General features: G+C 34.8%; 1 protein-coding gene across 1 annotated transcript in view; it reads left to right on the forward strand.

Moving 5' to 3' along the window:
• Positions 1–2,233: 2,233 nt before the first annotated feature.
• Positions 2,234–13,656, forward strand: part of LOC120316550 (contactin-associated protein-like 2) — a 202,979-nt gene continuing 191,556 nt past the window's right edge. The window contains exon 1 of the mRNA XM_039362276.1: positions 2,234–2,558. Coding sequence (XP_039218210.1) covers positions 2,234–2,558 — 325 coding nt within the window. The remainder of the gene's footprint in view (positions 2,559–13,656) is intronic.

Here is a 13,656-nt window from a genome sequence, read left to right on the forward strand (position 1 = left end):
CTATTTGTAAATACTGAAACTATGACTGTAAAATATTTTCTTGCCTTAATATGTCTAAAGATTTTAATTGCCAGTCAGTACCCGATCAAATAAGTAATTCTTTATACAGAATGTTGAATCTAGTAACAGCAGCAAGGCTATTGATAGGTCAATATTGGAAGAAAGATTCGTTGCCTACTATAGAAGAATGGACACTTAAAGTTTCTAATTTAGCAGAAATGGCTAAAATTTCTGCTTATTTAAAGGATCATACACAAGAAAGATATATTATGGTATGGAGAAGATGGATAGATTATATTCAGATTAAATATGGAACTAAAAAGTTCCATTTATTCTATGATTAAATTTTAAATAATAATTATTGTTAATAGCATTTTATAATGGAAATTATTTAGTTATTTACTGTTATTATGGTTCTTTATAATAATTGTTTTATAATATTATGATATTAAGGTTTAAAGGGAGTTAAGGGTTAAGTATGAATTTAGTTATTGTATAATTTGTTAAATTTAATTAGATTTTGTTTAATATGTTTGTTATAACCCTGTACTCGGCTCTGGGAAGTAGGAGGGGGTTGGGGGTGGGGGTGGGTGGCCTTGTGGGTTTAAAATTTTTTTTGTTAATTGTCAATAAAACTTTTTCAATAAAAAAAGCACAGCAGAGAATTTTCTTTCTGTGCCAACTCAGAAAGCTCAGACTGTCCAAGGAGCTGCTGATACAGTTCTATAAAAGAATTGTTGAGTCTGTTATTTGCATCTCTAACTGTCTGGTTTGGCACTGCAACCAAACAAGACATATAATCTTCAACAGATAGTTAGAATTGCAGAAAAACAACTGGCTCTCTCATGATTCTTAATACAATGTGGTTAATCAAAAAGACTTTTACTAAAAAACAGTGGTTGCAGTACAGTCAAGTGAAATGTAACATTCCCGTGCAAAGCACCAAGCTATTCTTCCCACTTTGAAACCCAACCCCCTCCAACCAGCAAAAGCATGAAGTTTATAATTGTGTGCTTTAATTTCTAATCCCTTTGCCCTGTTGTCTTGTCTAATATTCCTATTTAATAGTTCCAAATAAACAAATTTACCATAATCTGAACAGTTCCAGAATAAACAAATTTACCATAATCTGAACTTTCTGGAATGTATAAATGGACTTCAAACTCTGTATAAAACCCAAACCAAAATCCATCCTTTCCACCACATAAAGTCCAAATTATCAAATGCTTTTGCTACATCTACAAAAATTAATATGACCTGTTTGTTGCTACATTGATGCAAATGTTCAGTTATATCCAAGATTACTCTTATATTATCTTTTAGTTGTCTTTTGGGTAAAAGAAACCATACTGGTCTTCATGTATATAATCCTATAAAACTTAAGTCATCCAACTAAGATAGATGTGAAAATATTGTAGTCATTTTTAAGAAGAGAAATTGGCCTATAATTCTTCACAGAGATTAAGTCCAGTCCTTCTTTAGCTATTAAAGAGATGTAGGCATTCTTCCATGAATCCAGCACTGGGTTTCTATGTAAAATAGAATTCATTAAGTCCTTGAACTTCTGGTGGCGATCGCCGCGCCAATGGCAGCTTTTCTTTAGCCGTCTGCCCTGGGAATGTGTTAAAACCTGCAGAGACGGCGAACAGCAGCTGTTTCGCAGCTTGGAGCCTCTCTCCCCGGGAGAAGGGGAGGAGGTGAGTTTTCCCGGATAGAGGTTGAGTTCCCCAGGACCTCCATAAATCTTTTTTTTTTTTTTGGAGGTCGAAGGGTGAGAACTCCCTCGGAGTCCGAGGTTTTCTCCGCACCCCAGGACACCTTTGTTTTCAGGAACAAAGTTAGAAGCTGTTTCCACATCTGCATTTTAGAGAGATCTGTGAGCAAAATTAAAAGCAGATGGAGGGATCAGAATTGTGAGAATTTGGGACTTTAACTCAGGAAATAATTAAAGAATCTTCTCCACCTATTAATTTTAATAAAAGGAAGAGAAAAATGGCACAGGAATGCTGTTTCTTTGTCTGAAAGGACATTATTAAGAAAGACTTTTACTTGGCAACAAAGTTTAAACAATGTAATGGATTTTGGTTGCTCATTTAAAAAGCAAGCTTCTTTTCTTATTTGGGGGGTGATTTGTTTTTACCATCCCCTCTCTTCTTTTTTTCCTTTTTTTTGTAATTGTTGGTTTTATAAGATCATACAAGACTTATAAGAGGTGGTTCTAAACAGTTTGAAAATGGCTTCAAAATGCCTCAGAATTTCCGTTCTTCCTAAAGGCTCAATTTCCTCTCCGGTAACTCAGACTGTACAGCAAACCAAGCCTAAGTCTCCCCCACCTTCTCCCCCACTACCAGCATTTACACTTGAAGATATACAGGATGCTTTGGGAAAAACAGCACGACAGATTAAAGAAGAGATGGCAGAGCTTTTTGAGGATAAAAGTAGGGAGATGAGGGAGGACATAGTGCTTGCACTTCAAGAGTTAGCAGCCCATATAGAGCGTCTAGATGAGCGTGTGGATGATGTGGTGGAAAATGCTGAAAGATTAGAAGATAGAGTTGGTAAAGTTGAAAATAAGGTTGATAGAACACAGGATGAAATTATTATGTCATAATATAGAGACATGGAATTTGCTTTGCAAATAAGAGGGCTGAAGGAGAATTTGCAAGAGAATCTGAGAGAGGAAATAGCAGCAGATTTAGCTTCCATTTTGGGATGTGAACCTGAAGAAATTTTGAGAGAGAGAGATAAAATTTTTAGGGTTAATTCATGGATTGTGAGATTTGTGAGAAATTTACCAAGAGATGTGGTTATTTATTTTTCCAGAAGATCATTTCGTAATGAAATTACACAGGCTTTTTATAAGCAGAGATTTCAAATTGCAGCTCAAGATGTTATAATTTTAAAAGAAATACCTCCAAAAATTCTTAGAAAAAGAAAGGACTTTGCTTTTTTGGCTGAGGAGCTTTAAAAATGACAGGTTCAGTTCAGATGGGAGTTACCTGTTGGAATAGTGGTGAACTATGCTGGGACACCTTATGAACTTAATACAATTTTAAAAGTGAGAGATTTTTATACCTCTGTCCTGAAGGCAGGCTCACCACCATTTCCACGATCTAAGAGACTTGAAGAAAAGCTGGAAGAACAGCTGGTTGAAGGTGCAATGTCATTAGTTGTAGGAGATTTGCAGACTGAATCTATGCAACAGTGTTTGGAGACAAAAGATGATCCAAAGGAACAGAGAATGACTCGTGCAGCTCATAGATGTAAAGAAAAAGAACAGCAAAAAGTGGATGTTGGATCTACAACACACTTGACTACTTCAGAGCCTGTGGGAGGGACAAGACCAAAGAGTTCATCGACAGCTGATCATCAAACAGTGTTCCAGAGGCTTCAGGCCACTAAAAATGGCAAAGTTTCTGACATGGAATGTTATTGGTCTGAATTCACCACAGAAAAGAAAGAAAGTATTTCACTATTTGAAACAACATAAGAATGATGTTGTATGTTTGCAAGAGACTCATATTACTTCAAAGGACCAAAAGTATTTGATTAACTCCCGGTTGGAATTACATTTTATAGCCTCTGCTCCAGAAAAAAAGGGGATGTAGTTATCTACATGAGGAAAGATTTATCGGCAAAATTAATTGATTCTGATGCACAAAGAAGATGTGTTATTATTGATCTATTATTATATGGTAAGAGATTTCTTATCATTGGACTATACGCCCCTAATCAACAACAAAAACATTTTATAAGTTGATACATCAGAAACTAATTCAACTGGATTATAAATCTGTTATTATGATGGGTGATTGGAATGGAGTTATAGATGCAAGTAAGGACAAGAAAGAATTTTCTAAATCTTCCAATCACTCTAAATTACCTAAAGTTTTTTTTTTTATTTGAAGGATGATTTGGAACTCAGAGATATTTGGAGAGAACAGAACATGGAGGACAGAGATTTTACTTTTATTTCGGATAGGCATCAATCATTTTCTAGAATTGATTTTTTTTAATTACTACTGATCTCTTTTCTAGGGTCAAGAATGTCAAGATTTTTCCTAGGACATTGTCAGATCACAGTCCTGTATGGTTGGAGTTATTTGCTGAAGAAGGAAATAGAAGATCTTGGAGGTTGAATGAGAACTTATTTAGATATGAGGGGATTTCGCAGAAATGTAGAGAATATTTGAAGAAATTTTTTGTTTTGAATATGCATAAGGGTACCTCAATGGCTATGGTTTGGGATGCTAGCAAAGCTTATATGAGAGGGGTTTTGATCCACATGAATAATGCGCATAGGCACAAACAGATGAAAAAATGTGAAGAGTTGGAAGAAGAGATCAAAGTGAAAGAGAAGGCTTTTATTTTGAGTCCATTGGATAATAGGTTAAAGGTTTCTATAAATATGCTTAAGGATCAATTTAACATGTTAATGGCTGATCAGACTGCAATTAATTTAAGTTACATGAAACATAATACATTTTGTAATGCAAATAAGCCTGGTAGGTGGTTGGCTTATCAATTACAGAAGAAACAGAAGTCAAGGATTATAGAGAAAATAGATTATAAAGGTAAAGAGGTTTATCAACAAAATGTGATTAAAAGGAGTTTTTTAGATTTTTATTCAAAGTTATATGCTAGTGAAAGCATACAAGTTTCAGATATAGAAAAGTATCTATAGGCAGCACATTTTCCTAGACTTTCAAATGATCAATGAGATGAGATGAATTGTTTAATTCAGTGGTTCTCAACCTTTTTAATGTTGCGACCCCCAACCGGTCATAAGTTGAAGACAACTCAACCGGCTGTAAGTCGAGGACTACTCAACTGGTGCAGCACCGTTTGCAGAATGGGACTTTTGGCGGGCTCAGCAGGGCAGAGACAGCCTGGACAATTCCTATTGGCTTTTGAAAGCCAATAGAATTAGACTCTATTCAAGAGAGTCTATTCTATTGGCTTTCAAAAGCCAATAGAATAAAAGGGAGTAGCACAGCTAAGGAAAAGGGGAAAAATGGCGGACTGCATTGTTTGGCGACCCCCATGAAATGGTTGTTCGACCCCAAATGGGGTCCCGACCCACAGGTTGAGAACCACTGGTTTAATTACTTCTGAGGAAATTATTTGGGTGATTAAACAGTTAAAGGTTGGTAAGGCTCCTGGTACAGATGGATTAACAGCAATCTATTATAAAATGTTATCTGAAGAAATGATAGAACTATTAAAGGAACTTTTTAATAATATTTTGTTGGGAGCAGAGGTACCTCCATCTTGGAGAAGGGCTTTTATATTGTTGATCCCAAAGGAGGATCAAGATCTTACCCAGCCTAAGAATTATAGACCTATATCTCTTTTGAATACAGATTATAAGATTTTTTCAAAAATATTGGCAAATAGATTAATGCATGTTTTGAAGCAATTGATCCATAGTGATCAATCTAGATTTATAATTGGGAGATATATGAAATATAATGTAAGACAAATTGTTAACCTAATTGAGTATTTGGACAAGAACAATCAAATCCCTGCGGCTTTGATATTTTTGGATGCTGAAAAAGCTTTTGATCAGTTAAATTGGCAATTTTTATTGAGAGTTGTAGAGAAAATGAATTTTAGGGATAAATTTTTGTATGCTCTTAAGGCTATATATCAACAATTGGCACAAATTATAATTAATGGGGGATTAACAGAAGCATTTAAAATTGAAAAGGGTACAAGACAAAGATGTCCATTATCCCCATTGTTATTTGTTTTAACAATGGAGATTTTACTTATTAAAATTCGTGAATCACCTACAATAAAGGGAATAAAAATAAATAAGAATGATTATAAGTTGAGAGCTTTTGCCGATGATTTGGTTGTGACATTATCTCAACTGATAGATTCAGTAAGGGATTTGGTGGGAATCATAACCCAGTATGGGAAAGTCTCTGGTTTTAAGGTAAATAACATTAAGACTAAAATACTACCGAAAAATATGTCTATGAAGGAAAAGGATATGTTAGCTAAATTAACAGGTTTTGAAATAGTGAAAAAGGTTAAATATTTGGGAGTATACATTACAGCTTCTAATGTTAAATTGTACAAAAATAATTATGAGACATTATGGGTAAAAGTGCAAAAGGATTTAAATGATTGGAAAAAACTACAGTTATCTTTGCTGGGGAGAATCTCAGTGGTTAAAATGAATGTTCTTCCAAAGTTTCTTTTTTTGTTTCAAATGATATCTATTTTGAAAAAAGATGCCAACTTGGAGGAATGGCAGAAGGGTATTAACAAGTTTATTTGGGCAGGGAAAAAACCAAGAGTTAAGTTTAAGATTATACAAGATGCATGGGAAAGAGGAGGACTTAAGGCACCTAATTTAAAATTGTATTATGATGCGGTGGCTTTAACATTGATTAGTGATTGGCTTAACTTAACAAATAAAAATATACTCCTTCTTGAGGGATGGGATTTATTATATGGATGGCATGCATATTTAATTTATAATAAAAAAGTAGATCAGGTTTTTAAATCTCATATTTTAAGAAACGCTTTATTACGTGTCTGGAAGAAGTATTATTATAGGTTAAACTATAAAATTCCAATTTGGGGGACACGCGATAGAGGGGGTATCTAGGGGTGTGAATTTGGATAGGATTTCTTATAAGGAATTACTTAGTTTGGTAGGGAAGGATTGGCAATTAAAATCTTTAGCTGAGTTGAAGCAAGAAAATATTGTACACTCTTGGTTTCAGTATAATCAATTGTTAGTTAGGTGGAGTTTAGATCAAAAGGTTGGTATTACTTTAGGGGATGTGAATTTTGTAAAACAGATTAAAGATCAAACTCGAGCACATATAAAGAGAATTTATAATGTTTTAATAGAATTGGATTCTGAAATGGAGTTAGTTAAAGACTGTATGGTAAAATGGGCTCAAAATATTCAAGAGCCAATTCTATTGGACACATGGGAGACAATTTGGGTTAGAAATGTAAAATTTACTCAAGCACAAAATTTAAGAGAAAATTTTTATAAAATGTTTTATAGGTGGCATTTGGATCCTCAAAAGCTATCCTGTATGTATCCTAATTTACAGCCCAAATGTTGGAGATATGGAAGCTTAGATGCAACTTATTTTCATATAGAAAATAAGACTTGTAGAAATATAAAAGCTTTTTGGATTAAGATTTGGTGGAACATTCAAAAGATTTTTAAGAGAAAGATAAAGTTTACCCCACAATTATTTTTGTTAGGTGTTATTGTAGATTTTGATGTTAAAGAAATTAATTTGATGTTGAATCTTATAACAGCTGCAAGATTATTGGTGGGCAATATTGGAAGAAAGATTCTTTGCTACTATGGAAGAATGGATACTCAAGGTGTCTAATTTAGCAGAAATGGCAAAAATTTCCGCTTATTTGAAGGACTATTCACAAGAAAGATATATCTCGGTTTGGAAAAGATGGATAGATTATATTCAGAATAAATATGAGACTAAAAAGTATCTAGCTTATGGGTAAATTTTAGATTATTATTAATAGTTTAATATGGTTGAATTTATATTATTTTTAGTATTATGGTTTAATTATATTATTATTTTCGTTTTTAATTTGTTAATATTTATTTTGAAAAAGTATGTTATGGATGTGATTGTTAGTATAGTTGGGTAATGTTAGTTAGATTATGATTGTTTATTTGTAACCCTGTAATCAGCTCTGGGAAGTGGGGGAGGGGGAGGGGTGGGAGGGATTTGGGATATATATTGTATAAAATCTTTAAAACTTTAATAAAAAAAAGAATTCATTAAGTCCTTCATCGAAAAAAGTAATTGATCTTCAAAGATTTTATTAAATCTTAAATACAATAATAGATTTACAGAGGATTTTTGAAGTTTATTTCTGCTATTGTGTTACTTTTTAACAGTTTTGCCTTTATATCTGGTAACTAAATGACAGATCAAATAAGTTGCAAATAGATATAAAAGTTTATAAATTTTGGTCCCACTTTGCAAGCTGGGTAGGAGACTAATATTGTTGCAATATATTTATCAGTATCCAGCTAGGGAGATAGCAATAGCAATAGTACTTAGACCTATATATCACCCCATAGAGCTTTACAGCACTCTCTGGACAGTTTACAATGTCAGCATATTGCTCCCAACAACCTGGGTCCTCATTTTACTGACCTTGGAAGGATGGAAAACTGAGTCAACCTTAAGCCCTATTGGGGTCGAACTGAGTTTGTTTATTATACTGCATTCTAACCACTGTGCTACCAGGACTCCTGAGTTAATATATATACTGTATATATGTTTTTATCTTTTGTCTTTTTTAATACACTTTTTTCAATGTTCTATTTATTATTATTTTTTGTCTTGCATTGATAATGCTTCTGTATGAGCACACACATTTTGATTTGGTCAGACTTTTACTGTTTGTGTACTCTGTGATTGTCATATTGCATATATAAAGTTTATAAAAACTGAACATGTTTATTAACTAAGTTTGATTCTGAAACCATCCAGATATTTTAAAAACTGGCCTACTTATGGTATTCCAAAATGGATCCTCAATATCAATTCTTCTTTTGGTATTTTTTAAAGTAACTTTATTGCATGGCATTTTGAACTTCTATAAAAGTTGGTACATCTCTGTTGCAGGTTATCCTTAGCTTGAATCTGAGTTGTTTAATATGATTTCTATAATGCCATTCATCAAAATTTCTGAAGGTTCAAACTGAACAGAATAACAACTCCCTACAATTATACTTCAAAGGGGCTTTTCTTTATCCTTGAAATAAAGAAGAAAAGGGGAAAAATCACAAAGAAAATTCATCAGCCGGACCCCTTACAGGCTTTTCTTATATCAAATATTTTGCACTAAAAGAAAATGATATTCAGAAATATAACTCAGTGACACAGATTTTTACAAAAGAAAAGTACAAATAAAAGAAGATATGGAACCAGGTGATTTTCTGAATGAAATAGCAGGAACCCAGGAAAGGGGTAGTCTTTGACTTACAACATTTCATTTAGTGACCATTCAAAATTACAAAGACACTGAAAAAAATGATTTATGAACATTTTTTAATTTTTTTTATTTTTTTTCCAAAAAAGGTTTTTATTTTTCATTTATCAATTACATAAACAAAAAAGAAAAAATTTCACATTTGACAAAATAAAATAAATACACATAGGTGTTGCTTGCCCACCCCCCCCCAAACTGCATCCGCCCTCTCTAACACTCTCCCTTACTTCCCTCCTCTTTCTCACCTCCCCTCACCTCTCTCTCCCCTCCCCCTCTTCTCTCACCATCCTACTTCCTCCCTAACCTTTCTCCTCCACTCTCATCCCTCTTCGGATACAGTACCGGGGAAATGCCCAAGCAACATCTCTCTCATAAGTTGTCCCATCTATTACCTTACTTTAATCCTATTGTCTAACCTACTTACCCACCCACCCCCAACCCCCCTCCCCTCACTCCCCAGAACACCCACCCACCCCCAACCCCCCCTCCCCCCCACTTCCCAGAGTTTGGCACAGGGTTTTCAACATATTAAACAAAATCTATTTAACTTTAACTAATACAAACTGAATCTAACTAAACCTATCCAACTATACAAATAACAAAATCAATAACTTACTTTAACTCAGATATGAAACAAATTTAAACAACAAATTCAAACAAATTAAAAAATTTAAACCAAAAATTATTCATAATCAACTATAAAAATCAAATACAAAGCAAATTAAACAATTCCAAATTTAAACAAAAAATTATTCATAATCAAAACGATACTTTTAATCATATCTACTCTAATCATAATTTATCCATTAAATCCCATATTTATTCTTCATATAATTTATCCACCTTCTCCACACCGAGATGTATATTTCTTTTAAACAATATAAACTTGGCTCTTAACTCTTTCCCCCCCAGACCCAAGTAAATTTATTAATCATAAATTTAACCTTTTCTCCTAAATCAAAACCCATCAGCTTCTTATACACTTTTAATATATCATAATATATCGTAATTATCTTTATACATTTATTAAAAATTATAATAAGTACTCCCAAATATTAAATCACTAAATTAAAACCTATCAAGTCTTCTCCCAAACAGAGATCATAATTTTAAACTTTTAAATTTTTCCCTAAATAACAAAGATTTAACAAAACTCTTTATAATTCCCTCCCCCCCAAAAAAGCTAGCTAGCCGGCTGATATTCCAGCTTTTCCTTCTATTGTCTAACGTGTAGAAAATGGCGGAGAACCTTCTGCTGTTCCTTTATTTTACTTCTGAAAGCTGCACGAGTCATACTCAATTTCTTTAATGAATCTTCTGTTAAGGAGGACTGCTGCAAAAGTTCAACCTGAATATCTTCTTCAATCGGCTGCTCTTCCAACTTTTCTTCTAATATCTCAGCTGTGGGTAATGAAGAGCCCACCTTCAAAACAAAAGTGTAAAACTCTTTCACTTTTGAAATTGTATCAAGTCTATAATTCACCACTATTCCAACCAGTATTTCCCATCTGAACTGGACCTGTTGCCTCTTAAGCTCATCAGCCAGAAAAACAAAATGCTTTCTTACTTTAAGAATTCTTGAAGGTAGTTCTTTCAAAAGTATAACATCCTGAGCTGCAATTTGAAACCTCTGCTTATAAAAGGCTTGTAAAATTTTATTACGAAGTGATCTACTAGAAAAATAAATAACCACATCTCGTGGCAGATTCCTCTGCCTCGCGACCCTTGAATTAACCCTAAAAACTTTTTCCGTCTCTCTCAATATTTCTTCAGGCTCAGATTCCAAAATAAAAGCTATGTCCTTTACGACCACTTGTCTCAAATCCTCTTGAATGTTTTCCTGCATTCCCCTTATTCTTAAAGCAAACTCCATACTTCTGTCTTGTAACATAGTAATTTCATCCTGAATTATTTCCACCTTATTTTCTGTTTTATCAACTCAATCTTCCAATTTTTCAGAACTTTCTACAGCAACATCAATACGCTGATCCAGACGATCTATATGATCAACAAACTTCTGAATCACAGACGCTATATTTTCTCTCAGTTTCCTAAATTTATTTTTAATGATTTCACCTATCTCTTTTTCAATCCATCGTATGCTATCTTCCAAAGCGTCCTGTAAGTCTTTAGATAAAACTGCTGGTAAAACTGAAAAAAATGGTGGAAATTTAGACTCGACTTGCTGAGCTATCTGCATTACCGAAGAGGAGATCAAGGCTTTAGAAACAAAAGCTCCAAGATGCTTTGAGGCCATCTTGTCACTTATATAAAAAAGAAAAAACTCTTAAAATCTTATAAAACCTTCAACAGTTAGCAGGGAGAGAGAGAGAAAAAAGGAGACAAAAGGAGGGGGGGAAAGACAAAAGCCCTCTATATAAAAAAAAGAAAAGAAAATTCTTATATCTTGTAAAAGCTGTTACATTGTTTCAAATTGAAGTTCCAGTCCTTTCACTCTTAAAATCAACATCTCAACGCCATTTTTCATCCCTCTCAAATAAGAAGAAAGAGAAGATGAAATCTTTTCCAGAGTTAAAGTCTCAAAATAATCACCAATATAATCTCCCTGGTCAGCTCTGTCTGCTTTAAATTTTACTCACAAGTTCATTTTGAAAGCAGATGTGAAAGCAGCGTCTAGCTTTGCTCTAAAAAAAAATTAGAGCAAAGGCATCCTGGAATGTGGAGAACACCTCAAACTCCGTGGGAGCTCTCACCCTCCGACCACCAAAGAAAAAAAACTTTGGGATCTCTCAGGGAGCTCTACCACTATCCGAGGGAAGCTCACCTCCTCCCCTTCACCCAGGGAGAGAGATTCCAAGCCGCGAGATGGCTGTTGCTCACTGTCTCAGCTGGCTTTGACACATTCCAGGGTGGACGGCTGAAAAAAGCCGCCATCGGCACCGCCGTCACCACAGGAAGTCCAACATTTTTCATATTTACGACCATTGCAGCATCCCCATGGTCACATGATCAAAATTCAGAGCTTGGCAATTGGTTGATATTTATGATGGTTGCAGCGTTCCAGAGTCATGTGATCACCTTTTGAGAACTTCTGACAAGCAAAAACAATAAGGAAGCAGATTCACTTAACAACTATGTTACTATTTTAACAACTGCAGTGATTCACTTAATAATTGTGTCAAGAAACGTCATAAAATGGAGCAAAACAACTCTCTTACTTAGCAACCAAAATTTTGAGCTCAATTGTGGTCATAAGTCAAGGATTGTCCTTAATTTAATCCATGATGGTCTCTGGCTTATCTAAAAAAATTGAACCAGAAAGTAAATAGTGTAAGAGGTGTATACCATAATACTACTCATACACTAATGTAAAGACAACTTGTTGCCTAAAAATCCACTTCTTTCAGATTTTTTTCTGTATTGTACCTTTAAAAAATAACTGTAAGGACCCACCCTACTTTTCATCTTAAGAAGACAGAACTCTTGGAATATTTTTTCCAACAGGCATCCTTTATTAAGAGAAAATGGTTGCAGGCATTCTAGACAGGACCTGGGGCCCAAGCCCTACGGTTCAAGATTTTAAGGGGTCTCCAGCAGCCCCACCCCACCCCATTATCTTTCCAGCAACAATCCCCGGCATTACATTTCCACCCCTTTTTCCTCACTGCTGGTGGAAGGGAAACTTCAGAGAGGAGTAGATGAAAGCTGATGGCCTCATTGTTATGCTTTAGTCCTTTTGGTGGTATCCATATTCAATTCCTTTGAAGTTGTACCTTGGAAGTGAGGGCCATAAAACCCCTTTGTTCACCCCCCTTCCCCTTCATCGTATGACAGAATCCAGAGAGGGCAGAAATGGGGTTTTCCATAGTCGATAACTAGAGATGAAATATAATTGGATTCTGACAATAACCTAATATATTAAGAAGAGACTGGACAGCCATTTTTCTGAAATGGTATAGGGTTTCCTGTCTGAGCAGGGGGTTGGACTTGATGACCTCAATGTCCCTTCCAACTTTATTATTATTATTATTATTATTATTATGGATCATCACACAGTCAGCCAGATGTTCAGACTAGATTTGGCATTTTGTCTACCTTTCGAGTCCTTACCCAGGACCTGGGATAGGCAGATGTGGATGTTTGATGGTATTACAGATATCGTCGCAGGATGGAAGCAGTTCCTAATAAGGCCGCCTTTTGCAATTGACTAATAGCGAATTTGTCACTGCCAATGGTGTTCAAGTGGTGCTCCAGTTGTTTTGGGATTGCACCCAAGGAGCCTATGACTATTGGTACTACCCTTGCTTGCTTTTGCCACAGTCTTTCTATTTCTATTTGTAGGTCTTTGTATTTTGTATCTTCTCCAGTTCTTTCTCTTCTATTCTGCTGTCTCCAGGCACTGCCACATCCACTATCCAGACTTTTTTGTCTTTCTTATCGACAATTGTTAAGTTTGGGGTGTTATGTTGCAGGTGCTTGTCTGTTTGAATTCTGAAGTCCCAGAGCAGTTTAATTTGATCATTTTCTATGACTTTCTCTATTTTATGATCCCACCAGTTTTTGCTTACAGGCAAATGATATTTTGTGCAGATCTTCCAATGCACCATTGTTGCTACTTTGTCATGCCGCTGCTTGTAGTCAGTCTGTGCAATCTTCTTGCAACAGCTTACCAGGTGGTCCACT

Source organism: Crotalus tigris, unplaced genomic scaffold (genome assembly GCF_016545835.1).
Source record: "Crotalus tigris isolate CLP2741 ecotype Arizona unplaced genomic scaffold, ASM1654583v1 scf7180000019411.436016, whole genome shotgun sequence".
NCBI lineage: Eukaryota > Metazoa > Chordata > Lepidosauria > Squamata > Viperidae > Crotalus > Crotalus tigris.